Raw genomic sequence first — 14,735 nt, 5'->3', positions numbered from 1 at the left:
AGAACTAAGAAACAATTTGAGTAACAAGTGGATGATTCAAACACCCCACCTTTCAGAGAGCCAGAAAACTCCTAAGTACCATAAAGCAGTGCCACCATATCTAGCCCGACCAGAACCAAGTAACAGCCACAGCTACTGGTAGGGAAGAAATGTGTCATTAATACCTTGGATGAGGCGTGATGTCCACAGACTTTCAGCTATAGCATTCATTTATTCAACAAATATTTCACATCTAATATGCCAAAGGATTTGATGGGAAATATACACAAGTAGCTAAGATGCAATAGACAGTTCCTGTCCTCAAGAAACATACAATCAATTTAGAAGCGATCACAACATCTAGAGAGCAAAGACTAGATGAAGAGGTCATCCTGACCTCAAAGGCAGCTATACTGTGACAAAGAATGTTTGTGCCAATGTACACTACCCATGACACTACTACTTGCTACTTTATCATCTTTTTTTTTTTTTTTTTTGTGGTACGCGGGCCTCTCACTGTTGTGGTCTCTCCCGTTGTGGAGCACAGACAGGCTCCGGACGCGCAGGCTCAGTGGCCATGGTTCACGGGCCCAGCCGCTCCGTGGCATGTGGGATCTTCCCAGACCGGGGCACGAACCCGTGTCCCCTGCATCGGCAGGCGGACTCTCAACCACTGCGCCACCAGGGAAGCCCTAAAATACATATTTTACGTACATATATAAAATATACTAAAATACAGTACAAGAGCAGTTTGTGTCTATCTGTATTTACTTTTTCAGGAACATTAAAATCTATATCAATTAGCACAAACCCAGGGCCTAAAAAAAAAGATGACTATAAATAAAATTTTTAGTAAAAATTCTGTAAGTCTGAGCTCTAATACAAGAATCTACTACACTATGTCAACCATTACTAACGAAACGTCTGGTTTTTTGGATGACTTTCTTGGAGGGTTGACTTCGTAAAAAAGTAATAAAGGTAAAAGTGTGCAGCTGAAGGTCGAACTAATGCCATGAACTTTACTCCTTAGCTAACAAGTTTAAGACAGAAAGGACAGAAAAGGGAAAGAGAAGTCAAGAACAGAGAGTGCTTTCTCAAGTATTTCACCAGATCCTCTGCCCCTCATAAAGCACAATGAACCCAATTCCCTCCTTTCTCCAGCCTTGCCCCTGGGTTGCCTAGTCGTGGGATAGAAAATCCGGTAGTTATATTTAAAAATAGCATTTCCATTTAAATAGTGCATCTTACATACAAACTTAGGTCTCCCAATCTCAGCTGGCCCCTGCAGTTCGTTCAGCAATCTATAAGTTCTTAGCTTCCTGCCCTGGCCCATCCCCATACGACATAGGCTTTTCAACCCTTTGCCACTATCCTTCAACTCCCACCCAACCTCTGCAAGTCCTTCTATATTAGCAGGTGAATTTGCTACACAGAGAAAATAGCTCCCAACATTCAAACACTCCTTTTAAACTTACTGTCCCAGGCCCAGGCTCTCCAATTTTCCTGATCCTTAACTGCCTTCCTGTCTCAGAGAAGGGGACTCTTTCTCTCTAGGACTCACCTACCAGCCTTCCACCACTGCCCTGGACCCTACTCCGTTCCTCTGCTCTGGAACCTGCTCCAACTGTTAGCCCTTCTTGTATCTTCAGTCTCTGTTCAACTGTTTGTGTCCTGCACCTGTAAACCTACATATATGCTCAACACACTTCCACCATCCAACCAACCATCAAAAGCTGTACTCTTGCTGCTTCTGTCCCTTCACTGACCAAAACGGCAATTTATACAAACTGCTTCACCTACTCCACCACTTCCACCAACTTCTCAATCCATTACAGCTTATCTCCTCTATCTCTTCTCCACTGGCCCATGCTTTATTGAAACTATTCTAATTAAGATACCAATAACTTTTTATACAATTTTTAAGGTTACTTTCCATTTATAGTTATTACAAAATACTGCCTATATTCCCCATGTTGTACAATACATCCTTGAGCCTATATTACACCCAATAGTTATAATAATAAAAAATTTAAAAATTAAAAAAAATAAAGTTGCCTTCCCACAAAAATAAAACAAAAAGGATAATTCAAAAAAAAAAAGGTATCAATGACCTCCTAACTGCCTAACGAAAAAGCCCACTCCCTCCTCAGTAACTAACACTCTTAGAAATTCTGCTTATCTTTGACAGTGTTAAAAACATTCTAAAGATTTTTCTCCTCTTCCTCTTCCTAAAACCTCCTGACTTTCATAGGCTCTTCTCTGCCTACTTCTTAAATGCCCAAAGGATCCATACTTGACACTCTTATTTGACAAGCACTCTCTGGAGACCACCACCCATTTCCACATAGGGTACTACCTATATTCCGTTGTCCCAAATTTCTTCCTCTAGTCACAAACTCTCTCAGAATCACCAAATTCATATTTTCAACTGCCTACAGAAAACATCCACCAGATTGTCCCCAGCAAGCAACCTAAACTTTTAACAGGTCCTGAAACATTTTCTTTCCACCAAATCTATTCCTCCTCCCAGGTAATGGCATAACCAGGCACCCAATCTCCCACGGCAGAAACCTTGGTGTCCTCCTTGAATTCTTTCTCCCTCAAATCCTTACCCCTATTCTATCTATCACCAAATCGCATTCATTTTACTTCCTAATCTCTCTTAAATCCAGTTCCCCTGCTCTACTCCCATTACTATGAAGGTACTTAGGATCTTCTTTATCTCATGTAGGAACCATTCCAACTTCTCTCATGTAGGAACCATTCCAACTTCTACTACCAGGATTACCTTCCTAAAATAAATTCAAACTTGAAACAGGATATTACATTTTTCCTTGTCAGAGTGGCAAAAGTTAAAATGGAAAACAATACCCTATGTTGGTCAGAGTGTAGGGAAAGGGACATTCTCATAAACTTGGTGGAAGGAATTATATTAGGCAAAATACCGAGGCAAATATAACCAGACTTATAAATATGTATACCCTCTGATCCAGCAATATTATTTCTAGAAATTTATTTTAAGTAAATAAACAGAAAGTGCACAAAGATATGAGTACATCCTAAAGTTCCCATTATTCCCAACAGAAGTCAAGACCTTTTTGACATACTATATACCATTTGCCTAGAATGGCTCCCTCCTATCCATGTCCTTCTTCATCCTGCAAAACTAGGAACTCATCCTTGAGGTCAAAGGTCAGCAACTCCATTCTGTCTCCACAGCAATTTAGTCACACCTCTGCATCACAGTGTAAGCTATCTTTCTCTCCCACTGTAGACTGTAAGCTCTCCAAGGACAATGGTTTGTGTAAGTTTATTTTTATTTTTATTTTATTTTATTTTTTTTTGCGTTACGCGGGCCTCTCACTGTTGTGGCCTCTCCCGTCGCGGAGCACAGGCTCCGGACGCGCAGGCTCAGCGGCCATGGCTCACGGGCCCAGCTGCTCCGCGGCATGTGGGACCTTTCCGGACCGGGACACGAACCCATGTCCCCTGCATCGGCAGGCGGACTCTCAACCACTGCGCCACCAGGGAAGCCCTGTGTAATTTTTATTTAGCACATATCCATATTTGTACTATCTACAAAAATGTCTGACACATAGTAGGGGCACAGTAAACACATGTTGAATGAAGGCATTTTCCTCCTCTTTACACGAAGAACTCTCTGATTTCCAAAATCTTAAGAACTTTTAAAAGGTATTTCCTGGGCTGCCCTGGTGGCGCAGTGGTTGAGGGTCCGCCTGCCGATGCAGGGGACACGAGTTTGTGCCCCGGTCCGGGAGGATCCCACATGCCGCGGAGCGGCTGGGCCCGTGAGCCATGGCCGCTGAGCCTGCGCGTCCGGAGCCTTGTGCTCCGCAACGGGAGAGGCCACAACAGTGAGAGGCTCGCGTACCGCAAAAAAAAAAAAAAAAAAAAAAAAGGTATTTCCTAAAATGCTGGTGGGCTCCAATATTTTATATTAAATTCCTGTTTTATAACAGGTATTTAAGCAAAGCAAATGGTCTCGTGCATTTATATAAGCAAATAGCCTGTGAGTCTTTATTTGTCTGAAGTTTAGTTCCTAAAGGCATAATCAGAATTTGCATACTGGGTCAGAACTGTGGTCTATCCAACTGAGGATTAGGATCCTCAGGATCTCTGAAAGTGGTACCAAGAAATACATTGTAAGAAGACATAGCTGTTCTCCCAGATGTTAGAGGTGTGTTCCAAAACACCTTACCTTTCTTCAATAACCTAGTATGAGTCCATCATACTTGAAATCATGTTTTGGAATATTTGTTTAAATACTATGCCAGAGCTCTTTTCCATGCTATCTGTTACATAAAGAGCATTTTACATAGTACATAATATTACATAAGTAGTACTGTACATCCATATACAAGAATATACGTAGTTTGGGTATATATTTTTCTCTAAGTTGAACTCCTTTTAAGTTTCAAGAGGGTTCCTAATTCTAATGAAGGCTGGTAACAGCCTAATCACATCCTTCATGATTTCACAAAGTTCAGTTCTAGTCCTTTCAATCTCTGATCTCTAGACTGAAGAAATCTCATCTTTCTACTGTGTCCTTACAGAGAAATGATTCTACTCTGTACCATTCCACTTTTCTTAATTTTGAGTTATCTTACAGGCTCCAAACTGAAACAACAATGAAGGAAGGTCCATGAGATTTAATTTTATAGAAGTCAAGAAAATTTCACCCCTGATATAAGTTAGACAGCCTTCAAAAACACCTTTGACAACCACTGTACCCCAAGACTTACAAGAAATCATAAGGTAGTCCTCACAGTTGCTTTTGTCATCATCTTGCTGGTCCACAGGAATCCCATTGGCATCTATGACTGCTTCAGAGGCACAATCTGCTACCAATACTTCTTCTGACACTACGTCAGCTGTCAGAGGATCAGTGACGATCTCTGCCTCTACGACACTATCATGAACAATGTGTTCAACATGTCCAACATCAGACACATGTATGGATTCACTCGTCAAGACGTGTTCTGGCATAGACATTGAGGCTGAAGTAATATCAGAAGCTAAAACATCATCTGGGACTGTGCAATGTGCTAAAGAAACTTCTTCGGTTACATCTGAGTCCAGCACTTGCTCAGGAATGATGACCGTTTCAGATACATCTGCTTCTTCCATGATATCTGGACATTGAACATCTTCTATAACAACGTCCTCGATAACATCTTGGATTACAACTGAGTCTGGGTCATCAGGAACAAAGTTATGCACAGTTATGTCTGAATCCACAACATCTGAAACAAAAACAGTTTCTTGTACTTCCACAACAATTTGATCACCATCCATGTGTGTAGCATCAGCTCCTTAAAAAAAAAAATTAAAATCACAAATTTCAGGTAGACAAGCATGACTACCTCAATTAATATAAATGTTACTTAATTTCTACCAGGAAAACAAACTAGCTCCTCAGTTGTCTCAAACATTAAGATAGATTAAAGAAATAGAGATAATCTATTTTTGAATCATATCAGAAATAGAAATTCTTAATACAAGAACGTTTATACTCATCCCAAATCAATTAACAGGTAAGGAAATAAAAGAAAAACAAAGTAAATGAGGCAGTCACACACACAAAAATATATTCATGAAAGTAATATTCTAGGCTGACTAAAACTAAACCCATATGCATAGGTACTTAAGGGATGATTATAAAAATTAATAAGTAAAGCAACTTCAGGTGGCAAATATACCATTTTCCTTCATTATATGTTTTTCACTTCTTTCCCTTCTTGCTCCATCTCTCTTTCAACTCATATTTTTTTCTCCTGTCCATCTCTCCCATGTTTTCTTTTACTTCCCTTCATTTCCCCTTTCTCCTCCTTTGTTCTAGAACAATATCCCACCAATATCCTCCATTTATGATTATGGAAATTCAGAAACTATCCTCCGAATCTAGAATATAAAAAGAATCGGGCCATAAATAAAAAGAGGGCTAGAAGGCCACAGTTAAAGAGAAAGACAACTGGTTAAGGAGCCTCTGTAGACAGATAAAATGAATAAAAGTGCAGTTGCTCTGGAGCAATGGAAGGTGAGGTTAGTTGGAGTGGGGCCTGCCCCAACCTCACCAGGGTAGTCCGCCTCCATTCAGCTTCCTCCCATCCCCCCATATGCCAATCCCCCTGGCACTTCCTCAGAACATAAGAAACCCTACTCTAGTCCACTCTGCAGTTAACAAGTGAAGGTAGAGGGTTGAATCAATTGAAGCCCAGTGAGATTAAATGACTTCACCAAGATCACACAGTTTGCACAGGTTATGGTGCTCAGTAAATACTACTCTGAATAAATGCCACAAATGAGAATCGAAATCAGATATCCTTGCCAAAAACATAATGCAAGATAAAATAAAACAAATCTGGTACCTTGGCTCCTGATCCAGAGAAAAGCAAACAATATTTTATAAAAGTCTTACCTAAAAAGCTATTCAGTCGATTAGTGCTTCTGGATGTGACTCAGACCAGGCTGAGTCCAAGCAGCTGCCTAACTCAATGACTCTGTGTCAATGGCCAGGCCCTCAGAGAGACACATGGCTTTTTTTTTTTAAACAAACACAAATAATCAACAAGGGCCAAAGAACCTTTAAAAATGTAAGAAATCTTAAAGCCAGTTAATATCCATTTTATTTACACCTAGAAATAATAGAGAGTGCTTGCTTTAATTCCCACAGAACTTCTACAAAATGCTTTATACTGTTTTCAATATTCTCAATATTAACATCAAGCAATAGATCACTGTAATCTCCATTTTGCAGACATGAAAATGAAAGTATTTAGTGGCAAGAGTACTGGTTAGAAAAATCTAAATCAGAGAGCAGGATTTGGACACTTATTAGTTTTGTGACCTTGGGCAAGTCATTTAACCTCTGAGTTTCGGTTTCCTCATCAGTGAAATGAGGACAGTAGTATCTGCCATGCATACCTCACAGGACTGCTGTGATGATCAAATGGGAATATATGGGAAGTGTTCTGAAAAACTGTAATGAAAGGTTTCATTATTATTAGGACACATGAAAATGGAGGCCCTGGCAGATTAAGTGACTTGCTCAAAGATAAACAAACACCATAAGTGTTAACAATCAGGGCTAAAATGCAACAGCCCTTCAATCTACCCCTTAGCCCAGGATCCAGGCTTGCTTGTGGCAACATTAAGCTAGTAAATGGTGTGCTTTTTTCTCCAAAAAGTTTAGTCTCTCTTTCAAGCACATTAATTATACCTCATGTTCTAAAGAAGAAAGAATCAAAACTTTGCATTTATCATTATCAAGCTGAAATTACCAAATGTGAGTCAAAAGACTCTCCCAAATTGTTAAGAAAAATACATAAACCCCCAATAGACTTAGAGATTAAAGAAGAGTTAAAATTAAAAATCGCTAATATTTAATTTCCTGATAAAGTTAATTGCTATTTCTTTAGTATGCAATACAGTCATTTCAAGTCCAATGGAAAACTCATTAACGTTTTATTTATAAGGGTAGCTAATTAGTGTGATACAAAACCATTTTATATTATAAAACCTAGCATAATCACTTCATTATGTTATATAACTGGAACCATGAGTAATCCAAAATTGTGAATACTTTTTTCCCATTTTTAGAACTTCATAAATTTAATTCTCCTTGTACAGTTTGGAGAGTGAGGTAAGACTCCTTTTGCTAACTTGCAAGAGAGAGGATTTTAAAAGTAGGATGGGGTCAGAACATGGAGGGCCTTAGGTTTATACTTTACCTGCCGGGTAATGGTCTATGTGGAAGAAAGTAGAATGAAGAGATGTAAGCAAGGAATATTTTCGAAGGGAGAACTTTAACAGGACTGAAGTAAACACTAAGGTTTTGATAATGTTGCTGTTACTGACAAGAATATGAGTGTTGGTTATGAGGGAGCCAAATTTTAAGGAGGGGAATAATAATATACTCACTTTAACATCTGTAAGCTTGATAGGATAACAAGATACCTAAGTGTAAATATCAATGACAGCGTCTAGCAATTTTTCCACTTGACAACCAACTCCAAATCTGGTAGGTGGGAAGTGGAACCACCCCAGTAGTTATACCTGTTGCATCAAAATATGAGTTTGGCTCTTGTGGTTGTAATTCAAGTCCATCTTCATCCATGGCCTTTAATTCTCATCAGTCACAGCTCCTAAATTAGGCGAAAAAGTAAACCAAGTATTACTTTTTTTAATATATGTATTAAAAAATGTCATCATACTATTTACATTTCTGAAACACCAAAAATTATGTGACAGATGAACATCTATCAAAAATGTGTCTATCTGAAATAAAAGGGAAAAGTTAAAATTAAATTGCCAAAAACATAATGATACATGGGCATCTATATGACAAGGAAAGGTGGATAAATCAAATAAGTCAGCTTTGCCTCGACTTTTTGAGATATTGCTTACATACATCATACATACATACGTACATACATACACACTGCAAACGTCTTGATGCATTCTGACACATGCATAAATCTGTGTAATCACTACTCTACCCAGATCAAGCCAGAGAACATTTCCAGCACCCCAGCACTCTGGTCTCCTCTCACTCTGTATACTCCTCACTCCCACAAGGGTAACCGGCTTTATTAAGGTTCAATTTATACTCTGTAGCTTATCGGGAGGAAATTCCTGCACAATTTTCATATTGCTTCTCTGAATTTAATGTAGTTTGCTATTTTTCAACCAGTACGTTAAACAATGGTTAAAGATTCGAAGTGCATAATTACAGTAAACACCCTTTGGGATTTCTGCCTAACTTACAATGACCTCTTAACTAATCCCCCAATCGGGCTTCCCTGGTGGCGCAGTGGTTAAGAATCTGCCTGCCAATGCAGGGGACACAGGTTCAAGTCCTGGTCCGGGAAGATCCCACATGCTGCAGAGCAACTAAGCCCGTGTGCCACAACTACTGAGTCTACGCTCTAGAGCCCGTGGGCCACAACTACTGGGGCCGCATGCCACAACTACTGAATCCCATGCACCTAGAGCCCGTGCTCCGCAACAAGAGAAGCCACCACAATGAGAAGTCCACGCACAGCAACTAAGAGTAGCCCCCACTCGCCACAACTAGAGAAAGCCCGTACACAGCAACGAAGCCCCGGTGCAGCCAAAAAAAAAAAAAAAATTTTTTTAATAAATAAATAAGCCACACACACAAAAAAAATACAAAAAACTAATCCCCCAATCTAGAGAAGTAAATTCCTGCAGTGTATTTATACTCTCCTGGCCATAGTTGATTGGCACTAACTATAAAACGGTAAAAATAAGTTCATCTTTGAGCACAATAAAATCAAAGTCCTATCTCCGAGAATCGAAACCATGAGCAAAGGTCACTCAGTCTCTCTTTCTCTGTCTCTGTCTCTCCCCTCTCCTCTCCTGGCGGCTGGAACATACGAAGTGAGGAAGGCCATTTTCCAACTTCAGCTTAGACTAGTGAGATAAAGTTTACAAGTAAATAATAAAAAGAGGGCTTCCCTGGTGGCGCAGTGGTTGAGAGTCCGCCTGCCGATGCAGGGGACACGGGTTCGTGCCCCGGTCCGGGAAAATCCCACATGCTGCGGAGCGGCTGGGCCCGTGAGCCATGGCCGCTGAGCCTGCGCGTCCGGAGCCTGTGCTCCGCAATGGGAGAGGCCACAACAGTGAGAGCCCCGCATACCGCAAAAAAAAAAAAAATAAGAAGAAGAAGAAGAATCCAGTGAATGCCCTGAGAAATAGAGGAGAGGGAGCAGGGAAGGGAGGCTTACCAATAATAGCTTTTTAGCTCCTGGTTCTAGACCTTTCTGAGGTCCAGCTACAGTCTACCTTGAGTTTTTGCAAGACACCCCAATGACCTTACTGATTCCTTTTCTACTTAAGCCAAAAACTTACAACAAAAAAACCCAATCAAATAATATACTACTTAGTACTAATCATTGCTTCAAAGAGCACACATCAGGGATTAGGGCTTACTCATGTTGCAAATATTACATAAACCTCCTCCCTCACTGGTTTCCTTATCTCTACTTTCTCACTTTCTAATCCAACCTAAATGGTTCTATTAGATGCATCTTTCTTTTACTTTTATCACTTTTTGCTGATGATATAAGTGCCGCATGCTGCTTACTAAAATTTCAAATAACAACAACAAGAATCATTTTTCTAAAGCATCAGCCAGGTGATATCAGGCCTCTGTTCAAAAAATGTTTAATGGCTCCCTGCTGCCTGCAAATAAAGTTGAAACTCCTGCCATCTTCTAAGTTCCAGCTGCAAACTATCTTTCTCTCATTATCTTCCCTAACTCTCCTTCAAGCACCTCGCCCGACCACCATATGAACACACTTCAACCAAACAAAAATGCCCCATGTCCACATAACACCCAAACTCTATATTTGCCTCAGGGTTTCTTCTACCCAGAACACCTTTCCCCTATCATCTCTGCTTGGATCTTCCCCCAAGTCCCCTTCCCCCCACACACAAGAAAAAGCTGAAAATAATCTCTCCCCTCTCTGAATTTCTATAGCACTTTATCTTTTTTCCCTGACTCTACTTGTTGGCTGTAAATTATGATTATTTATGTCTTATTTTCAGATGCCAAACTTGCATTTATATACATATATATACTCCTTAATGAAATATCCATGAGAAACTCATTTAATTAATGTTAATATAAAAAACAGATTTTCAGCTTGTCAACTCTGAGACATATTCTATTCATTTTCAGGAAAGAGCATGTTTGACGTTATTTACTCAAAGTGCTTCAAACAAAAGGACCAAAAATCAAAAAAAATTTCAACTATAAAAAATGGAAAATGTACATGCTCTGAATAAGCTGTCACTGCTCTGTCCCCATCAAAATCACCTATAGCCATAACTCTTTCTCCCCTTTTAAAAATGTAATTACAAAATGATAAACATAAGCTAATTTTCTAAGCATAATGGCTTGGTATACATGAAATCAAGCCAATTTAGAAGGCAATAAATGGGGTTCCTTAAGGTATTTAAGGCTCCTCTCCCCAATTTCCCTACATAAACCCAAACCCATCAACTCTAAGAATTCTCCACCTGCACAATAACTCCTTTTCTCAGCTTTTCTACTAGAGTTTGATGGAAAATCCCCTCGATTTTGAAATTCTCTCCTACCTCAGTTTAAGTGACATCCTATTCCCCTTCCCATCTTCCCAACTGCTGTTTACTCTGCTGCTCCTCTCCCACTACTGCAACCCTGCCCAGGGTGGGACACTCAGCCCTCTTCTCTTCTTTTTCTTTATTCCAGGGTTTCAACTAGCATTTACACAAAGATGATTCCCCAAATCCACATACTCAGGGTAGGACCTAGCACTTCCACCAGACTGTCTGCTGAACATCTTTTTTTTTTGGCGGTGGGTGCTGCGTTGGGTCTTCATTGCTGTGCACAGGCTTTCTCTAGTTGTGGCGAGTGGGGGCTACTCTTCATTGCGGTGCGCGGGCTTCTCATTGCAGTGGCTTCTCTTGTTGTGGAGCACGGGCTCTAGGCGCCCAGGCTTCAACAGTTGCAGCACGTGGGCTCAGTAGCTGCTGCACGCGGGCCCTAGAGCACAGGGGCTTCAGTAGTTGCAGCGCCTGGGCTCAGCGCTGTGGCCCGTGGGCTCAGTAGTTGTGGTTCGAGGGCTGTAGAGCGCAGGCTCAACAGTTGTAGCACACATGCTTAGCTGCTCCACGGCATACGGGATCTTTCCGTACCAGGGATTGAACACATGTCCCCTGCATTGGCAGGCAGATTCTTAACCACTATACACCCAGAGAAGTCCCATGCTGAACATTTTCATCAGGAAAAAACCTTGCTTTCTCCTGACATGACCACTAAGGCCTTTTCCTTCTTCCCTGCTTATATTCCGTCAGGTTGTCAGACTGTCCCTCCCTTCTCCACAACTTCCCAGGAATCTGTCCCTTTTTACTCCCACTGTCACCATTCACTCTCAGCTTCATATTTCCTGATCCCCAGGGAACAAAAATAGCCTCTCAACTGGCCTTTCGCTTTCTGCCACTCCCACAACAAATGACCAGGAACCTACAACTAAGGGCTGGTGCCAAATGCCAGGGCATTGCTGCAATCTGTGGGCAGACTAATCCTCGGAAGTACTGCTTTGATCATGGCACTCCCCTGCTCAGAAAGCTTCAGCAGTTCCCCAAAATTCAGGGTGCTCTAAAATATTAACCCAAGCTACCATAACACACTTATTTCCCAACATTTCACATCATACCCATTTCCTAACAGATATTCTGGCCCAAATGGAGGGTGTCCACTCATCTTATTTTGACTCAGGTAAGCAATAGTTGTTCAACAAACAGTTTTGACTGGTTATTTGTCCTTCTATTTTGTCATTATAAAAACTCAAATCAGAAAAAAACATGTTTTGAACTTCTAAGCAGAGATGACTATACTTCAACTTTGTAATCCCTGTGGGGTTAGAAGTAAATCTCTCTCACAACCAGAATGAAACCAATGTTCTTAGGATAGAACCTACTCAGGAAAGTTCTCAGGACTGTCATAAAGTAAGGGTGGGGAGCGCAAGCTGATGATGTAATGCAAAGTGCCCCTACCTCTGCTGCAAGAACCAAGCCCAGAGAACAGTTGAATCTGAAGACAAATAAGCAAAACCATTCAGAGAACCAAGAACCTAACGCTGTGGGCGAACACATACTAATGTTCAATCTGATTATCAAATGCCCCCAAAATACTTCTGGGACGTCACTCTCACCTTAAGCTCCGTAATATATTCCCTTCCCAGATGCAGGAGTCATGATCCTAAAAATGCTATGGAAGAATTCACAACAGAAAAACGTACCATTTTAAGGGAAATATCGGTTTGAGAGAAACTCAGAAAATTCACAATAATTGTCTTCAATTCTTCAAAATAAAGCAATAAAAATACCATGCCAAGTTAATAGCTATAGCAGTGGCATTTTATCTGTCTTAAATCTGGGATAATGAATATAATTTTTTTAACATCTTTATTGGAGTATAATTGCTTTACAATGGTGTGTTAGTTTCTGCTTTATAACAAAGTGAATCAGTTATACATATACGTATGTTCCCATATCTCTTCCCTCTTGCGTCTCCCTCCCTCCCACCCTCCCTATCCCACCCCTCTAGGTGGTCACAAACCACCTTGCTGATAATATATCTTTTGATGCCTAGACACTTTCACGATCTCCCTCTCGGGGAAGGTGGCTTATATTTTCACTTTGCTTTTTGTCATAAGCATACAAGAATCATTTGTCTGCTTTTGGTCTTCCCAAAACTCCATGCCTTTTAATTTTATGACTTGACTCTAGTTCCTCTCCTTAAGCCATGCTCAGAAAACCAAACTGTATCATACAGATTAGATGGAATTGCTCAAGCTACAGGAAACAGAAACAAAAGCAGATCCACCTGTAACAGAATTTTTCTTAGAAGGAAACTGGAACTGGTGAAAATTTACACTTAAAGCCTGATTAATATCTTCCCTCTTAAGCTATGAATTTTTTCCCACATTGTTCAATGTGGGAAATGCAGCTATCATTGCTTCAGATATCTAATTTTCAAATCTGGAATGCTATTTCACTTCTCTTACCAATTCAGCCCTTAAATGTCTCACAGTCATCCACTCTTAAATTCATCATGTCCCCTTTATTTTCACTGCTACCACTCTAACAAGCTCTGGTGGTCTTACATCCAGAACCCAGTGGGAATCTTCCAATCAAAAGATTTGAGTCCTTCTTGAACTCAAGAAATTTTCTTCTGTTTCAATACTTGCTTCCATTTTCTCTGTTCATTCTTACTAGAATTTCCATTATAGGATGTAAGAACTCCTAAATCTAGCCTCCATATTGCTTTAACTTCTTCTCCTGTATTTTCTTTGTCTTTCTATTATATTCTCAGAATCCCTAAACTCTTCCTTCTAAGCTAATTTGATCTTCACTCCATATACTGAATTTTTACTTAAAAGATCATGTTTTAATTCCAAAATAAGCTTAGTTTCTTTTTCACAGCAATCTTTTTTTCAGTGGATACTGTATCTTCTCAAATATCTCTGAGAATTTTAAAGTTTATTCTGTACCCTATATTAACCTGTCTCCTCTGCTGTTTCACTACTCAGTTTGTTGAATTTGGTGCCTCTCTTTCAGACTGATGGTTTTCCTCAAAAGCACGGTTCTTACAGGTTGTCCATTCATATTTGTAGATGAAGGTCTAGAGTTACATTCTGATAGCTGGGCTGTATTTCCTCAGCCCAAGTGAGAATCCCTGTTTGCCTAGCAATGAACCTAAGTTCTGACCAAAGGAGTCCTGTCTAGAATGCGGTCAAGGGAGACAAAGGAACCATGTAACTAACCAGGCTTTCCTTTATGGTGGATGAGTAGCCCATCTTGCAGGTACTGGAGGTCCGATATCCCTCAGGATACCACAAGCTACCTAAAGCACTGCCCTTAACTTTCTCCCCACAGTACCCACTTTGGAATTTCCTATAGATGAATTTGCAATTCAGAGAGCCAAATTTTTGGCATTGGCTCAGGAGGAAAACCACTAGAGACATCTATACTGATAAGTAAAAGGCTTGGCTTTCCATAACTTTAATAATCTGGCTGTGCCCATGGCTTGCTCTTTATCCTAGGATGTCCCCACTTTTGACACTGGGGAAAAGACAGAATGACAATTTTGGGATGGTCCTTCCAACTTTCCAAATAGGGCCACAGGTTCACTAAGCTCGCTAGGGCTTTGCCATTAACTGATT

At 40.3% G+C, this 14,735-nt stretch overlaps 1 protein-coding gene across 5 annotated transcripts in view; it reads right to left on the bottom strand.

Annotated features, from left to right (window-relative positions):
* ZFX (zinc finger protein X-linked) overlaps positions 1 to 14,735 on the bottom strand; it is a 57,479-nt gene that overhangs the window by 21,284 nt on the left and 21,460 nt on the right. For 3 of the 5 annotated variants that reach the window (XM_082864226.1, XM_082864229.1, XM_082864230.1), the window contains exons 2-3: positions 8,056 to 8,144; positions 4,743 to 5,312 (exon numbers count right to left, since the gene is read on the bottom strand). In XM_082864226.1, coding sequence (XP_082720352.1) covers positions 4,743 to 5,312; positions 8,056 to 8,116 — 631 coding nt within the window. In that variant the 5' untranslated portion in view covers positions 8,117 to 8,144. Of the gene's footprint in view, positions 1 to 4,742; positions 5,313 to 6,924; positions 7,428 to 8,055; positions 8,145 to 14,735 lie in introns of those variants that run through there. The other 2 variants (XM_082864228.1, XM_082864227.1) reach the window with 2 other exon arrangements.

Source organism: Leucopleurus acutus, assembly GCF_964270905.1.
Source record: "Leucopleurus acutus genome assembly, chromosome: X".
NCBI classification, from domain to species: Eukaryota; Metazoa; Chordata; class Mammalia; order Artiodactyla; family Delphinidae; genus Leucopleurus; species Leucopleurus acutus.
This window is presented reverse-complemented; position numbering and strand designations above follow the sequence as displayed.